The sequence below is a fragment of the Pelophylax lessonae genome (genome assembly GCF_965119305.1).
Source record: "Pelophylax lessonae genome assembly, chromosome: 6".
In the NCBI taxonomy this organism is placed as follows: Eukaryota; Metazoa; Chordata; class Amphibia; order Anura; family Ranidae; genus Pelophylax; species Pelophylax lessonae.
Window position 1 is genome coordinate 254,832,711 of NC_138773.1, and position 27,812 is coordinate 254,860,522.

The 27,812-nt window shown below is 45.0% G+C and overlaps 1 protein-coding gene across 1 annotated transcript in view; it reads right to left on the reverse strand.

Moving 5' to 3' along the window:
• Positions 1 to 27,812, reverse strand: part of UBR3 (ubiquitin protein ligase E3 component n-recognin 3) — a 390,465-nt gene that overhangs the window by 97,371 nt on the left and 265,282 nt on the right. The window contains exons 27-29 of the mRNA XM_082260312.1: positions 13,652 to 13,762; positions 11,784 to 12,002; positions 907 to 1,043 (exon numbers count right to left, since the gene is read on the reverse strand). Of these exons, the coding sequence (XP_082116438.1) occupies positions 907 to 1,043; positions 11,784 to 12,002; positions 13,652 to 13,762 (467 nt within the window). The remainder of the gene's footprint in view (positions 1 to 906; positions 1,044 to 11,783; positions 12,003 to 13,651; positions 13,763 to 27,812) is intronic.

Sequence of the window (27,812 nt, forward strand, 5' to 3'; positions counted from 1 at the left end):
AAGATGCAAAAAAAAAAAACATCTGACGCTCCTAAAAGCAGCGGCAAAAACGCTCTGTGTGCATGAGGCCTAATAGTTGTCCTGTGGACAGATTTTCCCACCTGAGCTGTGGATCTCTGCAGCTCCTCCAGAGTTACCATGGGCATCTTGGCTGCTTCTCTGATTAATGCTCTCCTTGCCCGGCCTGTTAGTTTAGGTGGACGGCCATGTCTTAGTAGGTTTGCAGTCGCGCCATACTCTTTCCATTTTCAGATGATGGATTGAACAGTGCTCCATGAGATATTTAAAGCTTGGGATATTTTTTTTTTACAACCTAACCCTGCTTTAAACTTTATCCCTGACCTGTCTGGTGTGTTCCTTGGCCTTCATGATGCCGTTGGTTTACTAAGGTTTATCTAACAAACCTCTGAAGGCTTCACAGAACAGCTGTATTTATACTGAGATTAAATTACACACAGGTGGCCAGTGGACTCTATTTACTAATTATGTGTCACTTTGTGTTGGTCTATCACATAAAATCCCAATAAAATACATTTACGTTTTTTGCTGTAACATGACAAAATGTGGAAAATTTCAAGGGGTATGAATACTTTTTCAAGGCACTATAGCTAAAAATGAATTATACATTTGGAAGGGTTTTTACAGGACTTCCTTTATATTTTCTTTTAGTATTATTTAAACATTCCTTGTCAGAGTTCTAACACTACCACTTCATAATGTAAATCAGGCTGTGCATGGTATGTAAGTAGTACTGCAAAATTCTTAAAAAGTGGAACTCCAGGGGATAAACTTTTTTTTTTTTTTGGTGTTTGTTGGGTCTCGCTAAGTTGCCTCTAATTCTTGATATACTATTAATGATAGGTTGCTGGGCAAGGTGTTTGATTTCAGAGTAAACAGGAGACTTACCGAGCAACAGAGTACATGAACAGAAAGTCATTGTCAGGGGAACCCAAGGTCTTGCTGTAGTCTGTGTACTTTTTTTGAGTGGTGCTCTTGATATCTTTCATCACTGCTTCCATTTCCTTGCTTAAATTGGTTTCCGACTAAAAGCAAAGAATAGCATGTGCAAGCACAAGTCATGAATATGGCAAAAAACGGCAACAATGGGAAGTAAACATTTGCCAAAACTTCCATTCACTCTGTGGACCTGTCACCATTAAATAATATTAATATCTTCAGAAACAATTTTAGTTATTGCCTGGATCACAGATTTATTTTTATGGTGGCTTTCAGATTCTTTTAGTGGTAATTTATGCTATGGCATTATATTATAAGCATGTGCATATCAAATATTAGGACACCTTTTATGCATTGAATTAAAGCAAGATTGATATCATACTGTGTGTTTTTGCGAATGAAAGCGCTCTTTTCAGGTTGCAATCCATTCACCACACAAGCTGACCTTTTCCACTCTCTGTGCCCTAAATAACAAGCTACAGGTCTGGACTGTGATTATACTGAACAGGACAGAGGTCATGCTGCACAATGGAGAGGGGAGAGGGCTCAAACCTGGATGTAACACCCTGCATGGGAAAAGCCATATTTTAATGGCCTTTGAACAAAAATAAATATTTATTTTATTTAACATACACTGTTGAGGTTTAATGGGAGCGAGTGCTGATCTGGTAACAGATCTTCTTTTAGTGCTGGTTCACATTTGCACGATGCGGGAACGCTGCGAATATGCAGCGTGATCCCGCATCGCATCCGCACCTCTGGCAGTTCACACTGCCATATGCGATACGCAGGGGGTGTCAATTAAAAGTTAACGACAACCCCAGTTGCGATCACATATCGCAGTGCGATCTGCAAGTTCGCACAGAATCGGATCGCACTAGTGTGAACCACTATGCGATACGATTCTGCTGCGGATAAAAAAAGCTTCATGTGCGAGTTTAGTGCGGATGCGGTGCGAATTCAGCCATACAAAGTGTATGGCTGAAATTTGCACCGCACATGAGATCGCATTTAATTTAGGAGCAGTGCGCTCCGAATTACATGCGATCACCGCGATTGCACTAATGTGAACCGGGGCTTAAGGAAGTTGAAAAAAAAAAAAAAAAAAAACAGATTTACTGGCTGGATCAACAGGTTAAAATGTCTATAAAGGTGCTTTGTTATGTTCAAAGAAGGTGTTATTGTTAATAAATGCCCATGCTGAAAATGAGAAAATCACAGTTGTTTTTGTGACTAGTACTTATTCCCATTCATATCCGGATTGTTAGACTGGTGGCTGCTGTGCCCTCTGTCCCCACAGCCACCAGTCTTGTAACTACAAGGGGGAGAAGAGAGCAGCGCCAATCTCAGTGCAGCAAGTTTAAAAATACATTTTATTGTAATAAGACACTCGCACACGGCACTGTAATACAAGCATGTCGATCATGGGGCACGCTGTGATGATGCAGTCCTGGCAGCAGGCAGATTCTTGTGTCTCGCAGCACTCTGGCCGTTCTGGTGGAGTTCAGGGCTCCAGGTGAGGGGAGGAGAGGAGAAAGCCGTCGCATCCAGAGGACTTGTGCGACAGCGGTGGCACGCATTCAGGGCATCCTTCATCAGGCCTCCCCGTACCTGGAGCCCCGGACTCCACCGGAATGGCAAGAGCGCTGCGAGACACAGGAATCTGCCTGCCGCCAGGAATGCATCATCACAGCGTGCCCCTTGATCAACATGCTTGTATTACAATGCCGTATGCGAGTGTCTTATTACTGGAAAAATAGAATTTTTGTAAAATCTTACCGTAAAATTATTTTCTCCGAGTCCTCCGACAGTCGCTCATACAGTCTTCACGATTGGGTATTGGCTTTCTTCCGCAGGAGCAAACTAGGCAGTAATTTTGTTAATACAACATTAACATATAGACACAACCACAGGGGGCCGGCCAATATCCTCCAGCTAATATAATCCAGTTCTGTAACAAGCAGTCCATGAAAAACAGTCAACCCCAAAGAGAGGGGCGGGGGCGGCGACTGTCAGAGGACTCAAAGCAGTGTAGATGTGAGGGGTGGGAAGACGCAACCTTAAAATAGGCAGCGCAGCACCCAGGTCAGAGAAAAAACTGAACTGAAACAAAACGGGTTAAGTAAAGCTCAATAGGAGCCAACCCAGGAAAAAATTAAATTAACCCCATGACTAAGAGACAGAAAAAAATAGAATGTCTCTTTAGACCACTGCCGCACTCAAAACCTTGCGGCCAAAAGAAGCATCCGAAGATGCCAACACATCAAGTTTGTAAAACTTAGAAAAGGTGTGTACAGACGACCAGGTCGCCCGCTTTGCACACCTGAGCCACCGACGCCTGGTGGCGAAAAGCCCAAGATGCACTAACAGCTCTAGTAGAGTGCGCCTTAACAGGGAAGGGGGGAACCCGACCCTTAATCGAATAGGCCTGCACAATCGTCTGTCTGCGGCAACCATTTCCAAATGGATCAGACACCGCTGTACCAATCCGAGGTCCCTCAGGAAGGACAAACAGACAATCCGACTTTCGGAAAGAGTCCGTGGCAGAAAGGTAAACCCTGATCGCCCGGACCACATCCAAGGAATGCAATGCAAACTCCTTTGGATGCTTGGGCTTCGCACAAAGCGAAGGCAACACAATATCCTCATTGAGGTGGAAGGCTGAAACCACCTTAGGAAGAAAAGACTTATTTGGTCGCAGAACCACTTTATCCTTATGAACAACCAGATAAAGGGAGCGGCAAGACAGATTCGCCAACTCCGACACTCTGCGAGCAGATGTGATCGCCACTAGAAAGGCAACCTTCTGTGACAACACAGGCAGAGAGATCTGATGTTCTCAAAAGGAGGTCGTTGTAAAACAGACAGAACCAGATTCAGGTCCCAGGGAGGTAGGGGAGCCTTCCTCGGGGGAGCCAGATGAGGCACCCCCTGAATAAAAAGAAAAGATTGACAAGATAACAACAGAAGACCAAACCTGGCTAGTAGGCATAGACGTCGAATCACTCTATACCTCAATACCCCACGAATGGGGAATAAAAGCAGTGGAAAGCTTCCTGGAAAAACATTATACAGAATACAGCCATCAAAATGAATTCCTAACTGACCTTATCAGATTTTCCCTAGACAACAATAACTTCCACTTTGTCTCCAGATACTATAAACAAATCCAAGGCACGTCTATGGGAGCATCTTGGGCGCCAGCTTACGCATGCCTACACCTGGGTCTATGGGAGGAAGAATTGGTATACCAGAATGAAATATACAAAAGATATGCACAAACTTGGTTAAGGTATATAGATGATGTGCTAATGGTCTGGAAAACACACATTTATCCAAACCCTTAACATAAACGACCGGAACATACATCTAACCTACACCTATGACCAAACCAAGATATCGTTCCTAGACCTATGGATCAGCAAACAAGACAATAGACTGACAACAAACACTTTCCGCAAAGCGACAGCAGCAAACACCCTACTGAAAGCTGATAGCCACCATCCTCAATGGCTAAAAAATGGAATACCTACAGGCCAATTTCTAAGAATCAAGCGGAACTGTTCAAAACAAAATGACTACTATGAGGAAAGCAAAGATCTATATAGGAGGTTCCGGGAGAGAGGATACTCGCACAAACAACTGAGGAAAGCTAAAGAAAAGGCAAGCAAAACGGGAAAGAAAAGATCTTCTGATGAAAAAAAGCCCAGTAAAAAAAGACGTCATTGGAACAACAAGAATCATCACTCAATATGGAACACAATGGGAAGCGGTACGTGAGACCCTAAAGAAACACTGGGGCATCCTAAATAATACACCAAGTATAAAGGAGATAGTAGGCCCCAACCCAAACATGGTTGCAAAACGAGCAAGAAATCTAAAAGGCATATTAACTAGATCCGAATTCTCAAAGGAAGTGGATGATACATGGCTAATGAGAACCCCAAGAAGCAAAGGCATGTTCGCATGCGGTAAATGTCAAATCTGCCCATATATAGATAGGACAGACACCTTCCACGACGCCACAGGGGAAAAAGAATATAAAATTTGCAACCTAATAAACTGTGCGACAACAAAAGTAATTTACATGATAACATGTCCATGCAAGAAAAACTACATTGGAAAAACAAAGACAACTAAAAATACGCATTGGAGAACATATGAGAGAGATACGGGAAAAGAATCCGGATAAACCCCTAGCCAGGCACTATACCCAGTACCATAACGGAAAATTACAAGATACAAAGATTAAAGCAATTTACAAACTAAAAATCTCACCTAGAAGAGGCGACTTCGACCGAATTTTGTTACAAAAAGAAAAATGGTGGATATTTAATTTAAATAGCCTTACCCCCAATGGGTTAAATACAGAAATGAACTTTCAGGTGTTTCTGGAAAGATGATAGGAACCACTAAAGTATAACAAAATCAAAAGAAAGAGAAAATTAAAACTTCTCCCATCAGAGAATGTTGTGAATAGAGCGTCAAACAATTACATCCCAACAAAGTAAGCCATACACGACAAAGAGAGAACAGAACCAAATAATTCAACATAAACCTATCCCCACGTTTAAAACTAGAACTTTTTTGTTTTAAAAAAACAACAATAACTAATATTTAAATATAAATATAAAAAACATACATATTTCCCCCTCTTTATCAAGAGAAACCAGTATATGAGTCAATGTTATTGTTGTCATTAAGTCTTAATAATCAGTCATGTTTAAGTATGTGTTTGTTCTTTTTCCTTCCCCTCAAAGTCCCCCGTTTTTTAAGCCCCGGGGGGAAAAAACTATGTAAGGTACGATAAAAATTGAAACAATCAAAAATTGCCATACATGGACAGACACGCAGCAATATCGTCCATAAAGATAAGGAGAAAGAGGAAAAGAACTTTCACTAAAAACAAACAGAGACTCATCAGAAATATAGCTAGTAAAAATTGAATAAGTTTGCAAAACCATCTATTTGAGTATGCTATGCTTTTGAATACACGAAGATGTAAAATCCTTTAATAAATCAGCAGATGTGTAACCTTGATTCACACATAAAAAACTCCCCGAGTATTCAATCAATGATTAACCCGATCACCTGTGAAGACATGTATTTAAAAGGGCACAGGGGCGGGTTAGAGTACGTCCAGACGAAGCTACGCCAATCGGAGAAGCGAAACGCGTTGACGTCATCACCCCCGACCAGTGCAACAAACGAGTGTCATAGACGTGGACAGCAGGGGAGCTATTCGGAGCCGGAGGATCGGAAGTAACGCACGGACCAGGCACTTCAGCGGCATCCCAGCGGAGGACAGAAGACAGAGCAGTGCGGCAAAGAGTTGGAGGTCAGGTAAGTGAAAAACACTAAACCGTCCAGGAAGAGGGGTGAAGAATCAGCCGTTCGGCTGACAGAGTGTCTCTGATGAGGCGGGGACAAACACTGAGGCATCCCGCAATATAGCCACACAGACACACACTCTGCATAGTCCCCGAGAAACGGCGGGGCAATCAAACTACCTGACACCCCTCCACCAATGCTGCAAACACAAAAAGGAGATATACCCTGAAATAACCCCCTAACCAAATCAATGACCCGCTGAAACCTGACATTCCAGTTTACACCTTGAGAGGGAAGCAGTTAGAAATCAAGGCAATTGCCGATCCAACCACGAGTCATAGAATAGACTCGGAGTAAAGGAGAGAAAATACTGCCATAACCTCGGATTGTGTAAATACCTTAAGTGGAGAAGTAACTACTCCAGCTACCCAACACCCCGGACCCCACCCAACCTGCTTTTTTCAAGCAAAAAACTACTGATTAACAACTTCCCCCACAAGTCCACAGACACACATCATAGGAGAATATAAAAACGATGTACATCGCCAGAATGATTCAATTTTGATTATTAATACCCTAATGATGTCATATTATGCACCGGCCGGTACCTTGTTAAATGTTTAATGTTTTACGTTGTATGTCTTGTTTTTTACGTATGTTTTTTGTGTTTATACTGGTCCCATATAAAAGGCTGAGCCTATATCTGTACGGAAATGTACTAAAGATAATACTATTTCACAATAAATTGCTATGGTTACTTTTTACGTTTGAATCCCTATATTTTTGCACTGACCATCTAACCTACCCTTAGTTCTGACACCTGAACAGAACACCTTTTGTACCCCCTGAATAAAGGTGCAAATCAAGGAATTAGACGCCAAAGGACGCTGGAAAAGAATGGCCAAGGTCGACAACTGGCCTTTGATCGTGGTCAGCGCCAGGTGCTGATCCACCCTAGTCTGTAGGAAGGCCAAAACCCTTGCCACTGAAAAGGAGCGGGGGTGAGGACCTTGTGACTCAAACCAGGCACAGTATGCCCTCCAGGTGTAATGATAAATCTTCCCAGAGGAAGCTTTTCTAGCTTTTAGCAAAGTAGGAATGGCAGCCGACGGAGTACTCCTGTCTCTCAAGACTTGGCTTTCAACATCCAAGCCGGCAAAGCAAGCGACTGTAAAGCAGGATGGAAGATCGGTCCTTGAGACAGAAGATCGTTTCTTAGTGGAAGCCGCCAGGGAGGCTCGACAACCATCTGCATGATGTCCGCGTACCCTCTTGGCCACTTCCGTGGCCGCCCGGGCACTCCTGGTGCCCCCCTGATGATTGATGTACGCCACCGCTGTGGCGTTGTCCGTCTGCACTCGTACAGGGCGACCCTGAAGCCGAGCCGACCAACGGAACACACAGAGCTCATAAGGGATGTCAGACACTGTTTTCTTAGAAGTGTGGTCTGCCGTACAGCTTTTCAGCCAAATAATGTGGCGGATCGCAGTCTCGACCGCAGATAGACGTGCGACCAAAGGAGCCTCGTCCAAAGCTGCGTCACACAGGTAACATCACCACCTGGGCCATTTGATCCAACATGTCCAGTGCAGCAGCAGAAACCGACTCTGCTACCAGAGTGTGCCTAAGCACCTTGGCCCATTCTGCGATAGCCTGAGAGACCATCACGGGAAGCGAACACCGGTTTCAGCAGGGAACCCGCCACCATATACATGTGGTGGGAAAGTTTTTCTAACCGTCTATCCTGCCGGGTCCTTAAACACTGGGGAGTCTTCCATGGGCATCGAGGTGGATTTATTCAGCCTGGGAACAGTGTGGTCCACTTTCGGAACCACAGTCAAGCGAGAATCAACCGAATATGCAAAGGGATAGCGGTACTTAAATCTCTTAGGTACCACCAGCGTATGCTTAATGCGATGCCATTGGTCATTTACCGTTTCCTGAAACTCCTCGGGACAAGGAAAAACCTGACCCGATTTCAGGGCCTGACATGGAGGGCTCATCATTAAGTCTGCTTAACGGAGCTAATAAGTGCGTTTACCGCAGTGCGGTCACATGCTATTCCAGAGGATGATTCCTCCTCCTCTACGTCCGACTGAGAGGACGGGGACCCCACAGGGGGGGACGTCGTCCGTGGCAATCAATTCAGGCTCTAAGTCAGAAGACAGAGGGCATAGGCCGTTTCTTTGCAACTCGGTCAGACATCAGTAAATCAACTTTTGAAGGCTAAAGTCGCAAGTGCAGCAGATAGAGAGGCTAAGGAAGTGGAATCAGGAGTACCTGAACCACCAACCAGGTCTGTGGGGAATTTGCTATCCTGGGACTCAATATTAGCAAAGTGCAAAAACAATGACACTGGACCTTTAAAACGGCGGTTCCTGCGGACCCCCATCGCAAACTGCACTACAGGTGGAGACCCTTCCCTTAACTAAAGCCACACTGACAAAAGAGTGCTAGCAGGAATATAGCCAGAGAAAAACAGTAAAATCCCCCCACAGTGTCCCTGTACTTGCCACGCTGCTGAGAAGGCTGATGTAAAAAGGAGGAAGTGACCTCACGCCCCTAGAGGAAAAAGTCCGCCCTGAGCCACAAAGAAATGGTGCCTGATAGAAGCCAATGGAAGAAAAGCACTTAGAAAATGGCCGCTGCCACTTCACAGGCTTGTCCCTGCCTCCAGGGGCACTGTCGTTGCGAGGCCTGGACGTACCAAAAGCCTGCGACACTCGATGGCAGACTGGGACTCCATAAGGTTCTATATTAACCAGTGGGAGGCTCAGCTCTGCTGATGATTGTAGTCCACCAAATTCTGACTAACTAGCGTAGGTGAGAAAAAAATAAAAAGCTATTTTTAAAAGAAAAAAATCACTTTTCAGAAAGAAACAAAGAAAAAACTGACACAATAGGTACCAGCAGGGAAAACCTAGCCTACTCCTGACGCTAGGCAGCAAAGAACTGGATTAGAGTGTTACTGGCTAGAGGATATTGGCCAGAAGGATGGCCCGCTGTGGGTGTGTCTATATGTTAATGTTGTTGTATTAACAAAATTACTGCCTAGCTTGCTCCTGCGGAGAAGGCCAATACCCAATCATGAAGACTGTATGAATGGGCGGCGACTGTCAGAGGACGTAACAGAAATTTATTTTTAAACTTGCTGCACTGAGATTGGCGCACCTCTCTCCACCCCCCTCTTGTCTATTTCACACAGAGCTGCTTCATACTCTGCGAGCTGGCTTGAGACTATCTGTGCATCTACTGCGATTTGGCACCAGAATCATCTACTCCATGCTTTTTGATCTTCCTACTGCATTGAACTTTATTCAACTCCTAACCTTGCCTCACTGACTTCTGTTAAGAACTATTGCCCCCCCCCCCCCCCAATATTTTTTACGTATAAGGCTCGATGTCCCTATAGCGCTCATCATCCTCCTCTCAGTCTAGTAACTGCCCTGCTGTAGTCCTCTGATCGAGCGCTGACGTAATTATGTTACCGCTCATTGTAGTGGGCAGTCCCGGGAAACTCAGATTATAGGTCTGAACCACAAATCAGTAAAAGTCACTACTCAGCCCTGCCAGCTCCTCAACCTCATCTCCGCTCACGTCGCACTTCTCTCTGTCCCAGCTCCACCCACCCACCTGCCCATTACTTCTTGCATTTCCCACTGCAAGAAGGCAAATGTAATTTTTTATAATCACATGGACGTGACATGTGCTAGGGAAAAAAGTCCTCTTCCTGGGGCATGGAAAAACAGTAATGTGTAGCTATGGCATGACGACGTCACAGGGGGGTGAAACACGGGAGGAAAGTAAAAAGAAAAGACCTTTTCATTTAAACATTTCATACAATGTCTACTTTAAAGTGCACCAACTCGCATGTACTGTGAAGTAATGTATCCTCAAAGAGCACAACAGAGACTCAAAGGTTTGGTTATAGTCCGTTTCTAATAGTTTAGAAAAAACTGCTGTCTGGCTTAGAAGCCTGGCAGGATGCCAACATTCTGCTTTTACAGAAATTTAGGAAAGGAGTCATGATTTCAGTATGTCAGTTGTGAATTTTGAAGATTCATTTACCTTTAGCTACCGAAGAGAATGATGGCTTTTTTTATAGCACTTTTAATGCTTGTTCAGAATATATAGATACTATAATGTCTATAGTCTGGGTACAGGTTCACTCTAAGAGGAGGCAGCAGTACATTATTGATTTATTTGCATTTAATAATAATGAAACCGAATTGGAGGAAAAAAACAAAACTTCTTATACCTGCCTAATTTAGGAAATCAGTTAAGTGGGCAAATATAATATATGTTTTATTGCCTTCAGGGCTTCATGGGCATTTTTTATTCTTTCATCTGAAGGAGGGGCTTTCTCAGCTAAGCATACACTACTGCCTGTATATCCGAGTGAAGGACAGATGGATTCCGGAAAGTAAATGCTACATCAATGTTTTTTTCTTACTCAAGATGGCTTCAGCTAGAAATACTAGAGGTGTAGATTTCTCAACAAAATAAAAAATGGAGACATGAGTGGATGGGTGAGTTTGCTTAAAATATTAAAAATCTATTTAACAGTGTTTTCAGTTTATGGTGATTCAATATAACTTGGTTCCATTTAAAGTCTTAGTTCTATTTAATAATATTTAGGGGGTTGGTTGAAGCACTGGTGAATCAATGAAACAAATCATATACTAATGGCTGTGGCAGCTGGACAGAACAGGAAATTCTGGTCAGCAGATTTCATCAGCGGAGTCCTCAGTAGCTATTTGAAGGCCATTATGCCATGGATACATTATACTATAGGATCTCTGAGTCTGTTGCTTTACTACCTTAAAAAAATAGTTCATCAAGATTTACCTCTAAAAAAAAAAAAAAAAAAGGGTTAATAATGCTCAGCTAATAGCACAGTGGCTAAGTGGTTAGCACTTCCATCTGGCAGCACTAGGGTCATCTGTTACAATCCAAAACACAACACTACCTGCCTTGAGTCTGCATGCTCTCCATGTGTCTGCGTGGGTTTCCTCTGGGTACTCCGGTATCCTCCCACACTCCAAAGACACGCTGGTAGGTCAATTGGCTTCTCCCAAAATTGGCGTTAGTATATGTATATATGAATGTTAGTTAGGGAACTTCGATTGTAAGCTCCTTGAGGGCAAGGACTGATGTGAATGTATAATATATATGTAAAGTGCTGCATAAATTAATATATATATATATATATATATATATATATATATATATATATATATATATATATATATATATATATATATTTTTTTTAAATTGCAAATGTATAAAAAAAAAAAAAAAAAAGATACAGATGATACACAGGGATGCTTTCTAGCCCTCTGATCATCTCATAAATAATGCCATGTATATTCTACAAGCCTGCTTCAGAAGGGCAGATCTATTAAATGACCATCTCTCTACACTTAGAGCAGTGATGGCAAGTGACAGATGAGATGGGGTGACAGAGTGAAAGTAACAAGATGTTTTGGCCTTACACTGATGCTTACTGGGAAAGTTCCCAGCTGTTCTTGAAGCTCCTCCACCTCTTTGATGAGTTCTCGCATACTCTTGTTTCCATGAGAGTGACTCTGCCAGTGGCTTCTCTCTAAACTGTTACCAGGAAAACAAGGAAGGACACTGTTTGCAAACTGCCTGCAGAGAGGACATGTGAACTCTCCTTTTTCAACCGAGAAACCCTGCAGGACCTGGTCATTCTGAAAAATGAAAAATATAATAAGAATCAAATAATATTTACAACACAGGTTTATAAAAAAAAAGTTGTAAAGTCATACAGTGAACACTTCCACATCTTATAGTTCAAATGTGAAATATGGGTATAGTTGCGCTAAAAAACTTAAAAAGTGAGCGATTGAACGCACAATAAAATAATTAACAAAGCGGCTACACTCAAATCATACACTGAGCATATGTAAATAGCAAAAAAAGAATAAAATATGTAGTGCTAAAACATTATGAACAAAGTCCATAAATGAAGTCCATTTCCACCAGTGATATTGCACGGCACCAATTTGCAGTAAAGTGAAAGGAATCCACCACCAAAAGGAGTGTTCAAAACACGCTTACCAGATAGTTATGTATATTGGGCCTTGAACTATCATAGAAATGCAACACACTCGGTGACGAATTGGACCGGACCTCTTCACAAAGATGAATCCCAGAGTTGATACCTTGACAGTAGTAGGCAGTAAGGGAGCCACTCAAAAGAAGGAAATATAACCCCTCATAGTGCAGTAATTTTCATAAACTTTATTGGATGTAAAGCAAAGATATATAGCACTCACATTTCAGAAGGGTATAGTGTGCAAATCACACGCCGACCTGCGTGGTTCCAAATCGGTTGACAAGGTAGCAGCCAATGTCCTCTATTGCTGGACGCCTACATGCAATAGAGGACATTGGCTGCTACCTTGTCAACCGATTTGGAACCACGCAGGTCGGCGTGTGATTTGCACACTATACCCTTCTGAAATGTGAGTGCTATATATCTTTGCTTTACATCCAATAAAGTTTATGAAAATTACTGCACTATGAGGGGTTATATTTCCTTCTTTTGAGTGGCTCCCTTAAGGTATACTGTCAAGGTATCAACTCTGGGATTCATCTTTGTGAAGAGGTCCGGTCCAATTCGTCACCGAGTGTGTTGCATTTCTATGATAGTTCAAGGCCCAATATACATAACTATCTGGTAAGCGTGTTTTGAACACTCCTTTTGGTGGTGGATTCCTTTCACTTTACTGCAAATTGGTGCCGTGCAATATCACTGGTGGAAATGGACTTCATTTATGGACTTTTTTCATAATGTTTTAGCGCTACATATTTTATTCTTTATAGTTCAAATGTAACTAAAGCCAAAGTAGGGAATGGCAAAACCCCTTCCCATTTTTTTTTTTTTTTTTTTTTAATTCATCTGTGTCCCCTTTCACTTACAACAAACAAAAACCTAACCTAACCCTTTTGAACTCTCTTGAAAAAACAAAACCAAAAAAAACTTGACCATAAGATACATTAATTAAAACAAAGACCTGATCTATGTTCGGATAAGCCACGCTGGGCATTGTGCATGTTCTCAAATGTGCCCCACCATGATTGACGCATTATCCAATCTCGCTATTTTAGTAGTCAATGCAGCACTGATTTGAAGGCAATTGGAGTACATGGCATAGCTGCAAATTTAGATCCCATGCTAAAGCTTACTGTAGATGCCACTAATACTGAGGTTAATCTGTAAATATCACCCTGGGTGTCAAACTTGCTATCTGCATATGTAGTTGGTGTACACATAAATCTGCTCCCTCCTGTCTTACATTGTAGATATTTAACCTGTGCCAATACTACTACTTACACGTAATGACTCCATGTAGGACTTATGGCAATCTATATGGAGCGTGTGGCCACAGGTCTGTACATAAACACCTCCTTCCCAGCCTATGGACACTGATTGAAGACAAGAACTCTGGCAAAATGAAAAAGAACATTTTTTTTTTTACACATTTAGAAAGTCTCAATATATGCTGCAGTTCTTTATAGATAAAAATGAACCAATGAACAATTAGTGTCCCTTGAAGAAATTATAATCTAATGCCATAACGGCGCAGACTCCTACACACAAAAATCCAGATACAAGCACATATAGATTCCATGCATGTAGTGATGAAAATAAAACTCAGGACACCAGTGCTCACCACTAAGCCACTGTGCTAACATTAGACTGATGTCAGTCCTATTTGTGTTCTGTCTTCTATTGCAACTCTAAGCAATCTTTTTTTTTTTTTAAATGATCTGTCTGATAAACAAAAGAAAATACCCTTTGATCATGCAAAAAAATCTTGTGAGCCACTAACCTCCGAGCTATTGCTGCATCTTAGGACTTAAGGCATTTATTTTTCAAATGATGTATCAAACAACTGCCATTGCTTCATTGCTTAAAAAATTGGATTTTTGACTAACTGTAAAATCCATATCTCTTATGTTTATTGACAGACACAGCTCCTGATCTTCATAACCATTGGGTTATGCTGCCCCCCTACAGGAGTAGGACACTAGGCAGTAAATAATTCTGGCTACACCCGTAGGCAGTCCCAGGGGGTATACTCACTCTCTCTGCTATAGCCACTCTGTTCTGTTACAAGCAGTGTCAGGAGAATTATAACTCCACAGAGGGGTGGGTGCTGTGTCTATCAATGAACATCAGAGAAATGGATTTTACGGTAAGTCAAAAATCCCATTTTCTTTTTCGTTCATTGACGGACACAGCTCCTGATATTCATAACCATTGGGATGTCCCAAAGCAGTAATAAACATGAGGGGTGGAAAATACAAAAAAATTCCCAAGGCTAAACATTAGCCAACCAGGCAACAGGAGCTCAACCAAACAACTGGAGCCCACCTGAAAAAAAAACTACACACCCTCTACGAGGATCAGGTCCTCTAAACAACAGCCTGCAATACCTTGCGGCCAAAAGAAGCATCTTCAGATGCCATCACATCCACTTTATAAAACTTTGTAAAAGAGTGCACTGATGACCAAGTGGCCGCCTTGCAAACCTGTGTCACTGATGCCCGATGACGGAAAGCCCAGGAAGTACTAAACGCCCTAGTAGAGTGCGCCTTGACAGGGAAAGGAGGAACCTGACCCCTGTTGGAATAGACTTGAACCATTGTCTGTCTGATCCATCTCAAAATGGTCGAAGAGGAAGCGGACAACCCTTTTCGAGGTCCATCCGTGAGCACAAAGAGAGAGTCTGACTTCCTGAAAGAATCCGTAGCTGCAAGGTACACCCTAATTGCCTGGACTACAGCCAAGGCATGCAAGGCAATTTCCTTGGATGTTTAGGCCTGGGACACAGGAAAGGCAACACAATGTCTTCATTCAAATAAAAATCGGACAACTTTTGAAAGGAACGTCAGACAGGTGCGAAGAAACATCTTATCCCTGTGATTTACCAGGTAAGGTAAATGACAGGATAACACCGCCAGTTCTGACACCCTGCGCGCAGAGGTGAAAGCCACTAAAAAGGCCACCTTCTGGGACAGCGTAAGCAGGGGAATCTCCAGAATATTTTTAAAGGGAGGCTTCTGTAGAGCTGAAAGCACCCAATTAAGATCCCAAGGCTGCAACGGAGCCCGCACTGGAGGAACCAAAATGTTGGACACCCTGAAGAAAGGTACGCACCAGGGAGTTCATGACCAAAGGTCGTTGGAAGAAGACTGCCAGAGCCGACACCTGGCCCTTGATGGTACTCAAGGCCAATTTCTGTTTAACACCCCCGTTGACGGAAGGTCAAGATCTGAATAATTGAGAAGGAGCAAGGATGAACCCCCACACCACGCGAGGTAGAGGTAGATTTCCTAGCTTTCAACAGTGTAGGAATTACCGACTCAGATAAACCCTCATCCCTAACACCTGGAGTTCAACAGTTAAGCAGTCAAAGCCAGCTAATGTAAAGCAGGATGGAAGATCGGTCCTTGGGACAGCAGGTCCTCTCTTAGAGGAAGCTGCCAAGGAACGTCAGCAACCAGCCGCACCAGATTAGCGCACCAAGCCCGGCGAGGCCAATCTGGAATCTCTTTTGCCTTGATCCTGCGTAGAAGTCTTGGCAGAATCTTGAGAGGAGGGAAGGCGTAAAACAGAACATACTGACCCCCAAGGGACACCAGTGCGTCTGTAGCACCCGCCAGAGGATCCCCTGATGGAGCCACAAACCTCTGCAACTTTCTGTTGAGCTAAGACCCCAACAGATCCACCTGGGGGGTGCCCCACCGGAGACACAGAGGATAAAACACCTCCCCCCAGCAGATGGAGGAACCATTCCCTCTGCCGACTGAGGTAATCCGCCTGCCAATCTTCCACTCCGGGAATGTGTACAGCGGAAAGGGCTGGAACAAATCTGCCCACCTTAGAATGCCGGCTACCTCCAGAGCCGCCAGGACACTTCTTGCGCCCCTTGGTGATTGACATAAGCCACGGCCGTGGCATTGTCTGATTGAATTGGCACTGGAAATCCCTGAAGATGATCCATCCAATGATTCAGACACAGTCTGATTGCTCAGGGTTCCAAGATATTGATCAGGAGTCTGGGCTCTTCCGGCGTCCAGATCCCCTATGCTTGCCAAGGATGCTTCCCCAGCCAAACAGGCTGGCATCCGTGGTGACCATGGTCCAATACAAAGGGAGGAAGGATTTTTCCGTCTGAAGCAGAACAAAACAAAACAAAAGCCACCATATCAGAGGCTCCTTTGTGCCTTGACTCAGCCGGATCTGATTGTCCAGAGTCTTGTCCCATTTGGTAAGTATTTCCCTTGTATGGAACTGTGCCAACTGAACCACCGCAAATATAGACACCATCAGGTCCAAATAAAGTAAACAGGGGTGACCAGCGCTATGGAATTTTTAAATATGTATATTGTGCTTATCACAGGAGGTGTCAGCTGCCAACAACCTACCCCGAAGGGTTAAAAAAGTGAAATATGTGCAAAGGATTGGTACGGCGCTACCTCATAGGTGATAAGGTGCTCAATGTGCAATAAAGATAAATATAAATAAATATATATTTTTCTAAAAAGTGCACTGGTAGTGAAATTAATATTGTGACCAGATATCAGCTACCAAAAGAGTGTGCATAAACAAATAAAAGTGCTAATGTGAAATAAATTCAATTGAGAAGTAACCCGATATAAGTCGTGAATTTTATTTATTAAAAAACAAACATAAACGGTGGGTTTTGTTTCTTTGAAAAAAATAATAATAAAAGGAAATAAAGAATCTGTGCTGTAATATCCTAGGTGTAGCAACACCAGTGAAAAGAGAAGATAGGTAATTCTCTAGTGCAAGAAATATAAACTCCCACCAAATTAATGAGCAAGTGAATCAATCAGTGGAGAAAATAAAATAAAAAATAAAATGTTCTTAGGTTGCAACCATCCGTGATGTCACACCTCTCATACAACCTGTAACAGATGAATCCCGTGGGACAAATATACTGAGGGTCTCTCCGGTGGTTTTTCTCCCTTAAAGTCTCGAAGATAAAAGGGGGATAAAAAAAGATAAAAGACGTCCTCTGACGAAACGCGTAGGGTGGAGTCTCTACGTCATTGCGTCACTTCCGGTTGTCGGAGACAGGGCCGTGGAACGCGGAAGCTTCCCGGTCTCCTTTCGCGCTGATCGTAGATAGCTTCAACTGTAAGTTACTACTATCCTTTCCTGCAAATGCCATTTGTACTACACCAAGAGGTCCTCCTTCTCCCCCTTTTATCTTCGAGACTTTAAGGGAGAAAAACCACCGGAGAGACCCCTCAGTATATTTGTCCCACGGGATTCATCTGTTACAGGTTGTATGAGAGGTGCGACATCTAGTGGGCGCACGGATGGTTGCAACCTAAGAACATTTTATTTTTTATTTTATTTTCTCCACTGATTGATTCACTTGCTCATTAATTTGGTGGGAGTTTATATTTCTTGCACTAGAGAATTACCTATCTTCTCTTTTCACTGGTGTTGCTACACCTAGGATATTACAGCACAGATTCTTTATTTCCTTTTATTATTATTTTTTTCAAAGAAACAAAACCCACCGTTTATGTTTGTTTTTTAATAAATAAAATTCACTACTTATATCGGGTTACTTCTCAATTGAATTTATTTCACATTAGCACTTTTATTTGTTTATGCACACTCTTTTGGTAGCTGATATCTGGTCACAATATTAATTTCACTACCAGTGCACTTTTTAGAAAAATATATATTTATTTATATTTATCCTTATTGCACATTGAGCACCTTATCACCTATGAGGTAGCGCCGTACCAATCCTTTGCACATATTTCACCATCAGGTCCAGCACCCGCATGCAAATTGGAAGGGATAACCATTTGTTGGACACGGCAGGAGGCGAATTGCAGCATGCAATTTCCGGAGTTCGTCTAGATAAAGGAGCACTCTGGCTAAGGCCGAATCCGAAGTCAGGCCCCAGATAGTCCAGCTGTGTGGACGGAACCAGAGCAGGCTTCTGAAAATTAAGAATTCCAGCTGAACTGCCGCAGAGTTCGTATTGTGAACTTCAGGTTGTCAACCAGAGCAGAGGGAGACTTTGCTCACAGAAGGAGATCCTCCAAGCAGCCCAGTACCGCGATTCCCGATGGACGTAGCACAGCTAGCACCGGGGCTAACACTTTTGTGAAGACCTGAGGAGCAGATGCGAGACCAAAGGGTAATGCCACAAACTGATAATGTTCCTCTCCCACAGCAAAGCGGAGAAAACGCTGGCGACTGGCGGGACATATTGGAATGTAAAAGTAGGCATCCTTGATATCGATAGAGGCGAGGAAATCCCCCTGACGCAGGGATGCTGCCACCGGTCGAATGGACTTCATTCTGAACTTCTGTACCCGCACAAAGCAGTTTAATGCCTGGAGGTCTAGGATTGGACGCACTTTGCCTTCCTTCCCGAGAACAGGTTTGAATAAAAACCCTGAAAACGTTCCGAGGTCGGAACCGGGACAATCAACCCTTGAAGAAACAGGTCTTGTATCGCCCCAAACAGGCCCTGTAAGCGGTCTGTGGACAGGCGCAAGTTGGAAGGAAAAAACCTTGCCGGGGAAAAAGAGAAACTCGATCTTGTAGCCGGACCAAATGATTTTGTGGACACACTTGTCTTGCACCCGGGAAGTCTAGGGGTCCAGAAACCAGCGAAGACGTACCCCCACACCTTACACGGGTGAGAGCGCACCTTTATGCAGAAGGAGCCTTGTCCCCGGGTCTGGAGAAGCCCGATCTTGGCTGGCCAGACCAGGTTCGTTTGGATCATCCAGAAGAGGCCCTGAAAGGCTTTGAGCCCTTGTCATTCGACCCTGAGGGATGCAAAAACATCTTATGCGCCAAGAAGGCAGGCCCACGTCTACAACAGGGTACCTTGCCCTTAGCAGCCTGTGGAAGAAAAGTACTCTCCCCCCCCCCCCCCCGTTAGACCTTTAATGATGTCATCCGGGGTAGCTGAAAACAGGCGATCTCCTTGAAAAGGAAGATCAATCAAGGCCTTTTTTGAAATCCGATTCACAGACCAGCACTTGAGCCAAAAAACACGCTGAAGGACCACTGCCAAAACAGAGAGGCAAGCTTTTAGGGAAGCCGCATCCAAAGAGGCATCACAGATAAACTGCAGTCCCTAGACCAGCTGGTCTGCCAGCTTGGCAAAGGCAAGGGGGAGCTGTTCTCTCCTCCAGGTCATGTGTAAGAGCTTAGCCCACTCGGTCAGAGTTTGCGACACTAGGGCAATGGTGAATACCTGCCTCATTGCCGAACCAGGCAGAGTGTACATAATGCGGGCCACAGCCTCCCCCTTCCGGTCAGCCGGGTCCTCAAAGGCCGGGGACTCTTTAACCGGAATCGTATTTGCCTTGTTTATCCTGAAAACCAGAGGGTCCACCACCAGTGGCACAGTCCACTTCTTAAAGGGGGGGACTCCTCATAGGGTTAACGCCTAGTAAAGCGCTTAGGGACCCCACGTTCCCCATGTCTTTAGCGACAATTCTGTCACACTAGGCAGGAAAAGGAAACCCCTTTGCCACTTAGGATGGCTTGTGAGTGCCTCTGTTGCAGCTTCAGCTGCGTCCTCCATCTACAGGGTCTCACACACAGACAATCAGTGCATCCACCAGTGCCTTTTCATGCGGGGTTGCAGACATGGAGGAATCATCCTCACTATCTGATGATTCCAGGTGCGTGGTTGCCGACCCAGCAGGGTGACCCACGTTCACGGCGGCCGAATCAGATTAAGGATCTGATGAGACAGGGGGCGCTTTTTGCTAGCCTGCAAGCCACCTGCACCCAAGGCACAAGGACTCCAGGACCGCCGTCAGTGCATTTATGGATGGTTGGGACCTGGAGGGCGCCGCAGCCTCAGAGAGCGGATCAGGTGGGGAAATGTGCTCCAAAGACTCCCTGAGTCACCAGGAGGAACCCACAACAAAAGTGTAAAAACACTGCTAAGGGACAACCCCCACTGCGCTAGCAGCACCACCCGGTTGCCAGGCACAAAACACCATGCGATCCTCAGCAGAGAGGGAGAGGACCCCAACAGACTCACCACCCACAGAAACAGGCACCTGTAGTCACCAGGAAAATCTGCATTACACGTACAGCGATCAGGAAGTAAAATGATCCAGGAGTCAGCACCAGGGGATGAGGAGGGGCTCACACCGCCAAAATCTCCGTCCACAGACCTCCACTGCCATGGCCGCCTCTATTTCCAAAGGCAAACCACAAGAAAAATAGCCACCGGACTACACAAACATAGCCGCCGTGCATAGAAACACACAGGCAACAACAAAATGCACCACGGGGCCTACAGGGACCCAGGAGGGAGACCAGGACTCAAGGACAGATCCAGGCAGGACAGGAGGCCCTGGCAGGTACCCCCACCAGGTACAACCCCCCCCCCTGCACAATCGATTGTCCCGTCGCCCCCCCCCCCCACCCCCAGGAAAGTGGCTAGACCACCCAAATATCCCCAGCATAGGGGCAGGATGAGGGACTTAGCAAGGGGGGTGTCTGCAGGAAAGAGGGGAACCTGGGGGACTGACTGTCCCAAAGAGGCTCCCATGTCCACCCCAAAACCCTCCAGGGGGAGATGGGGGGAGGGCAGCTACTCACCATACCAGGAACCAGACGGGCACCGCTTCAGACAAAACCCCTCTCCATCGAAATGGGGGGCTGTCGGCCAGGAAGAAGGCTGCGACTCAGGCAGAGACCCGGTCGTTTACGTCCTTGTGAGGTGTTTAACTCGCAGGCAAGCCGACCTAACACGGAGCGGAGGTCTGCTCACTGGTCAGACTGGGGTGACCACTGGATCTAGAATTTCCAGCTCGTCGTCCAGTGCGGCAGTTGATTGTAGATCTCAAAGGAAAAAATCCAGGAGAAAAACATTTTCTGTATAAAAATCGTTTCCAGGATCAAAGATCCCAGCAAGGAAATAGTGGCTATAGCAGAGAAAGGAAGTATACCCCCTGGGACTGCCCATGGGTGTGGCCAGAAATATTTTCTGCCTAGTGTCCTTCTCCTGTAGGGGTCAGTATAACCCAATGGAAATAAATGTGGCGCTAATCTTGTTATGTTTGCACAAAACGTCTTTTGTCAATAGTGGATAATATGCAACAGTTCAAATTTCTTCCATATGGATATAAATAAAGACTTCAAAGGGAGACATGTGAAGATCCTCAGCGAGGGAAACCACCACCAGGCACCCGCACACACTGATCCTTACCAGATCCCAATGACCCTCATCACAAAGGTCAAACACGCTAGATACACAAGTCCTGGGAAGCCGGGATCCTTCACTCCTCATTTAGTCATATCCACAAAGCAGGCAGTCATTAGATCCTTGCGGGGTCCCCATAGGAGGAAACAGAATACCAGCTCCACCCAGCCTACGGCGACGCGCGCCACACGAGGAAGAGACACGGCGGCCATTTTGCTGGTGGGATGCACGAGCACCCGACCGTACGAAGGTGGAAATAGCAACGCTCTCTAATAACGGCTGTCGAGTAAGTGTATTTTAATCCTTTGGGGCCAATAAATTTTGAAAACAGTATACACTATGAGTTGGTATTCTGTTTCCTCCTATGGGGACCCCGCAAGGATCTAATGACTGCCTGCTTTGTGGATATGACTAAATGAGGAGGAGTGAAGGATCCCGGCTTCCCAGGACTTGTGTATCTAGCGTGTTTGACCTTTGTGATGAGGGTCATTGGGATCTGGTAAGGATCAGTGTGTGCGGGTGCCTGGTGGTGGTTTCCCTCGCTGAGGATCTTCACATCTCTCCCTTTGAAGTCTTTATTTATATCCATATGGAAGAAATTTGAACTGTTGCATATTATCCACTATTGACAAAAGACGTTTTGTGCAAACATAACAAGATTAGCGCCACATTTATTTCCATTGCTATTGATCTTTCCATTCTAAAGATTTGTGTTGGCTGCTTTTCGCATATTTTTATATTAGTTTATATATTTTAGCGCAGCAATTTCATGTTTTTCAGTATAACCCAATAGTTATGAATATCAGGAGCTGTTTCTGTCAACGAACGAAAGAGAAATGATGATTATTGTAAGAAAGGGATCATTTTACAGTTGAAAGGAGAGGCCAAGTTTCTATTTTCAGCCATTACCAACACATTTACACTGGGGTGTTTCGCAAACAACTTCAATTCCTTTTTCAAAACCCAAGCTCAGGTCAAGACTCGCCCCTCCTATACATGGAGAACCTGGGTGCCGGCCACTGTAGTGTCTCCAATCCCCATCAAAAAAATGTATCGGCTGCACTCCACGCTTAGCTCTTCTTGGTGTGTATTTATTAGTTATTAACAAAATTACTGCATACAGCAATGTCTCCGTCTGAGAACTAACCTTCCTTGACCTGCTTCACCACTCCTAGCTTGCTTACAAATAGTAATGGGCTTGGGCGTCTTTGGATCAAGCCTGCCAGGAAGCCCTCACTGCACACTGCCAGTCATAGGCAGTGAGGAAATTCCTGACCGGCAGCTGCACAAACACATGCTGCCAATGATTGGCGGTGAGCAGTGCTGGCTTCCTGGCAGGCTTGATCCAAACATGCCCGAGCCCATCGCTACTCACAAAGTTGTGGGGGGGGGGGGGGGGGGAGAGCAAAACTGGACTGCCAGTACTGATCGAATGCTGGTTTACCAGCATATACCTTCAATAAAAGACAGTCACTAGACCTGCTTCTATCGGAAGGATAGCTGTACACACAGACAGAATTTTCGCCGGTTCCTGTTGAACGGATGGATACCAGCTGATATTCGGCCCATGTGTACTTAGCCTAAGGGTCTGTTCACACCAGACGCTGCGCTGCAACGCAATTGCTACTGTGTGGTGTGGTCCGACCAGACCAGCACAATGTTCATGTGCCGATACTGGTGCTTTGCACGGTTTAATTTTTTTAAAAAACTTTATAAAAATGCCACTCCATGACATTTCATAGCGTTCTATCAGCTGGCATGTGATGATCATCACTGCGCAGGAAAAAAAGGACTGCGTGCAGTACTTTTTTTTCAGCACACACCTCCCACACACCATCACAACACAGTGGTATTAACTGGCCACATCACAGATGAGACATTTTGCCTTGACTTGCGATAGGGGTGCAGGGTGGGATTGTGCTGGAAAAGCAATCCATCGCAGTCCCACCGCACCTGGCATGAATGGACCCTCGGACAAAAAACTGCTGGAAAAGTTCATTGCGTCTTGTTTTTATTTGTGGGGACCAAGCCAGTTTTTAAGTAGCTCTGATTCATGAAGTACAAGTCTCAAACTATACAATATTAACTAATATTTCTAAAGCGCTTTCAGCCCTGGGGATTGAAAGTACTTTATCTGCTGTTGGAGCAGATGGTGAGGCAGTCATCTTGGGTGTGCTCAGGAGAATAATATACTAGGGCCAATTTTACACAGAAGCCAATGAATCTGTCAGCATGTTTTTGGAGTGTGGGAGGAAACCCACTCAGATACAGGGAGAACATGCAAACTCTATGCCACATATGTCAAACACAAGGCCCGCGGGCCGAATCCGGCCCTCCAGACCATTCCATGTGGCCCTCGCACTTCTAGAGCTCCAGCCCTCTTTTGGGCCTCCTCAAAGACCCAGCACTTTCTGCTTCCCAGCTCAGACTCCAGCTTCTTCCCAGCAGCAACACAGGGTAAGGGGGTGCACTTTGATGTAAGGGAGGGTAGGGCGGGACCCTTTACATATGATGTAAGGGGGGTGGGATACTCTGGACATCTAGTATTACAGATACAACCGGCCCTTTAAGGACAATTATAATACAAATGCGGCCCTCGATGAAGTTGAGTTTGACACCCCTGCTCTATGCAGACAGTGTCCTGACTGGGACTCAGGCTGGGTTCACACTGGTGCAATGTAAGACATCACATGCGATTTTCACCGCACTGCTGTGCAGATCACATGGAATGTCTGTGTGCGATATAGGTATGATGTGAGAACCGGCAGGGAATTGCAGGGTTTCCCGCATCGCACCAGTGTGAACCGGGGCTCAAACCGATGATCCCAGTGATGCAAGAAGAACAACTTATCACTAAGCCACTTTTCAAGCCCTTTACACATTCGCCAGTGTCCAGTAATGGGAAGGATAGTTTAGATGTGTAATAGAAAAAAAAAAAAAAACATTGTAAACACTGACATCTGTCTGTTAATTAGGAGAAACTGAAAAATTCTACCTGTAAAGCAGGGGTATCCAATCCTTGGCCAAAGACGGCTATGAATGTGGCCCAATACAAAATTGTCAAACCTAAAAGTGTGGTTTATTTTTTGGAAATTTTTGTAAAAACTGGATCTTTGTCTTACCGTAAAATCCTTTTCTCTTTTGCTCACTGATGGACACAGTTTCAAGTCTTCAGACCATTGGGCTTTATGCGGTCTCTTTTCAGGAGTAGGACTAGGTGGAAACCTTTCTGGTTACGGATGGATGTCCCAAAGCAGTGGTAATATAAGGGGTGGGGAAAAACACAAACGCAGAATTCCCAACAAGGCTAAACATAGCCAACCAGGTAACAACAGGAGCTCAACTAGGAACAACTGGAGTTCACCACCAGGAAAAAATTACACCCTCAAGAAGCAGAAGCCTCTACACCTGCAGCCTGCAAAAATTTCGACCAAACGCTGCATCCAAAGATGCAAGTACATCCACCTTATAAAAATTTGAGAATGCGTGTAGAGACAACCACGTAGCCGTATACCTGAACCCCTGACGCCTGATGACAGAAGGCGCAGGAGGCATTAAGCGTCCTCGTAGAATGCGCTTTAACAGGGAAAGGAGGAACCTGACCCTTAACCACTTGCCGACTGCTCACAGTATATTTACTGCGGCAGTCAGCCCCGGCCAGGCAGAGTGACGTAGGTCTACGTCGCTCGCCTGTCACTCCTAGAGCCAATAGCAGGCGAGCGAGCGCGCGCCCGCCGAGGCGCGCGTCCGCCTCGTTCACGGAGGAGTGCGGGAGTGTGACCGGGAGAAAGACAGAGCGGCTTATGTAAACAAGCCGCCTGTCAGTTCTCCCTGTGTAAAAATGAAGATCAGACGGTTCTACTATGTAGAACCGTTGATCTTTGTTTTTACACCAATAGCAATGTCCCACTACAGCACGCCCCTAGGACACACTTAACCCCTCCCTGTCCAATACAGTTAACCCCTTCCCTGCCAGTGTCATTTTTGCAGTAACAGTGCATATATATAGCACTGATTACTGCAGTAATGTCACTGGTACCCCCAAAAGTGTCAAAAATGTCAGTCAAGGGTCCGATCTGTCCGCCGCAATGTCGCAGTACCGCAAAAAAAAAAATCGCAGATCGCCGCCATTACTCGTTAAAAAAAAAAAAAACACCAAAAATGACAAAAATCTTTCCCTTTGTTAGTAAACGCGATAACTTTTGCGCAAACCAATCAAAATACGCTTTTTGCGATTTTTTTTACCAAACATAGGTAGCGTAAAACAAATTGGCCGAAAATGTTAAAAAATTTTGATTTTTACATTTTTTTGGGGGGGGAATTTCATATAAAAAAAAGTGAAAAATATTGTTATTTTTGCAAAAATTACGCTCTTTTTTTGTTTATAGCGCGTGATCAAAAAATCGCACAGGTGATCAAATACCACCAAAAGAAAGCTCTGTTTGTGGGAAAAAAAGGACGTGAAATTCGTTTAGGTACAGCGCCGCACGACCGCGCAATTGTCCGTTAAAGTCACGCAGTAAAAAAATCGCAAAAAACCCCCTGGTCTTTTAGCAGGAAAATCCTCCGGTGGTAAAGTGGTTAATGGAATAGGCCTGAACCACCGTCTGCCTGATCTACTTGGAAATGGTCGCAGCAGATGTAGACTGCCCCTTACGAGGTCCACCCATAAGAACACACAAAGATCGGACTTTCAAATCAGTTTAGTCACCACCAGGTACACCCAGATCACCCTTACCACGGAATGTGCAAGGCAATTTCATTAGGATGTTTGCGGCTTAGGACATAGGGACGGTAACACAATATCTTCATTCAAATGAAATCCCCAAGACAACTTTAGGAAGGAACGCCTGACAGGGTCACAACATCACTTTGTCCCTATGAATCACCAAGTAAGGTGACCGACAGGACAGCGCAGCCAACTTCGTCACCCTCGGTGCGGAAGTAATAGAGGCTAAGGACACCTTATGTGAGAGTGTGCAGAGGAGGTTCTCAAATATTTTCAAAAGGAGGCTTTTGAAGCACCAACCATACCAAATTGATGTCCCACAGAGGCAACAGGGATGTCACCGGCAGAGCCAAATGGCGAACTCCTTGCACAACAGTTTGAGAACAACGATTTTGCTGCCAACAGCCTTTGCAAATATATGGTCAAAGTGGAAATCTGGCCTTTGACGGTGCCCAGAGCCAAACATTCTACACCTAGGTGTAGGAACTCCAACAGGCGAGACAAAGAAAAGAAAAGGGGGGGGGGAATCCCCCCTCCCGAGACTCACACCAAGTAATGTATGCCTTCCAGACTCTATAATAAACCTTCCTAGAGGTAGATTTCCTAGCTTTTAACAACGTAGGAATCACCGACTCAGCCCTCTGTCCTTCAGCACCTGGCTTTCAATAGCCATGCTGTTAATGCCAGCGATCTTTATGAAGCAGGGTGGAAGATTAACCCCTGAGACAGAAGATCTTCCCTGACAGGAAGTTTCCAAGGGACGTCTGCTAGCAGCCTTACCAGGCCTGCATACACAGACCGGCGAGGCCAGTCTAGTGCCACCAGAATGACTGAAATTCCTTCTACCTAGCAGCTTTGACAGAAGTTGTATTGGAGGAAAGGCATAAATCAGACGATGATGACCCCCAAGGGGCCACCAGGGGTTCTGCATAGTTGGCCACAGGATTTTAAGACCTTGACACGAACCTCTGCACCTTCCTATTGAGACAGGAGGCCAGCAGGTCCACATTGGTGGTCCCCCACCGTAGACACAGTTGTTGAAATACATCCGGGTGAAGAGATCATTCTCCCGGATCCAACGTCTGCCGATTGAGATAGTCCGCTTGCCAGTTCTCTGACCCCGGAATGTGCACAGCATAACATATCGTTCTGCTCACCTCAATATGCTGGCCACTTCCTGGGCCACCAGGGCACTCTTTATGCCCCCTTGATGACTGACATATGCCACAGCCGTAGCATTGTCCGATTGTATCCGCACAGGGAGTCCCTGCAGATGATCCATCCATCCATGATCGCCTGAATTTCCAGGATGTTGATCGACAACCTGGACTCCTCCCAAGTCCAGACACCTTGGGCCAAACACACTCCCAAGACACCTCCCTATCCGGACAGACTGGCATCTGTGTGATTACAGTCCAATACAGAGGAAGAAAGGATTTTCCCCAGATGTAGGGCCAGGGAGCGGAGCCACCATAGGAGAGACTCCCTCGAACCCCCGACTCAACAAAATCCTTGTTCCATTT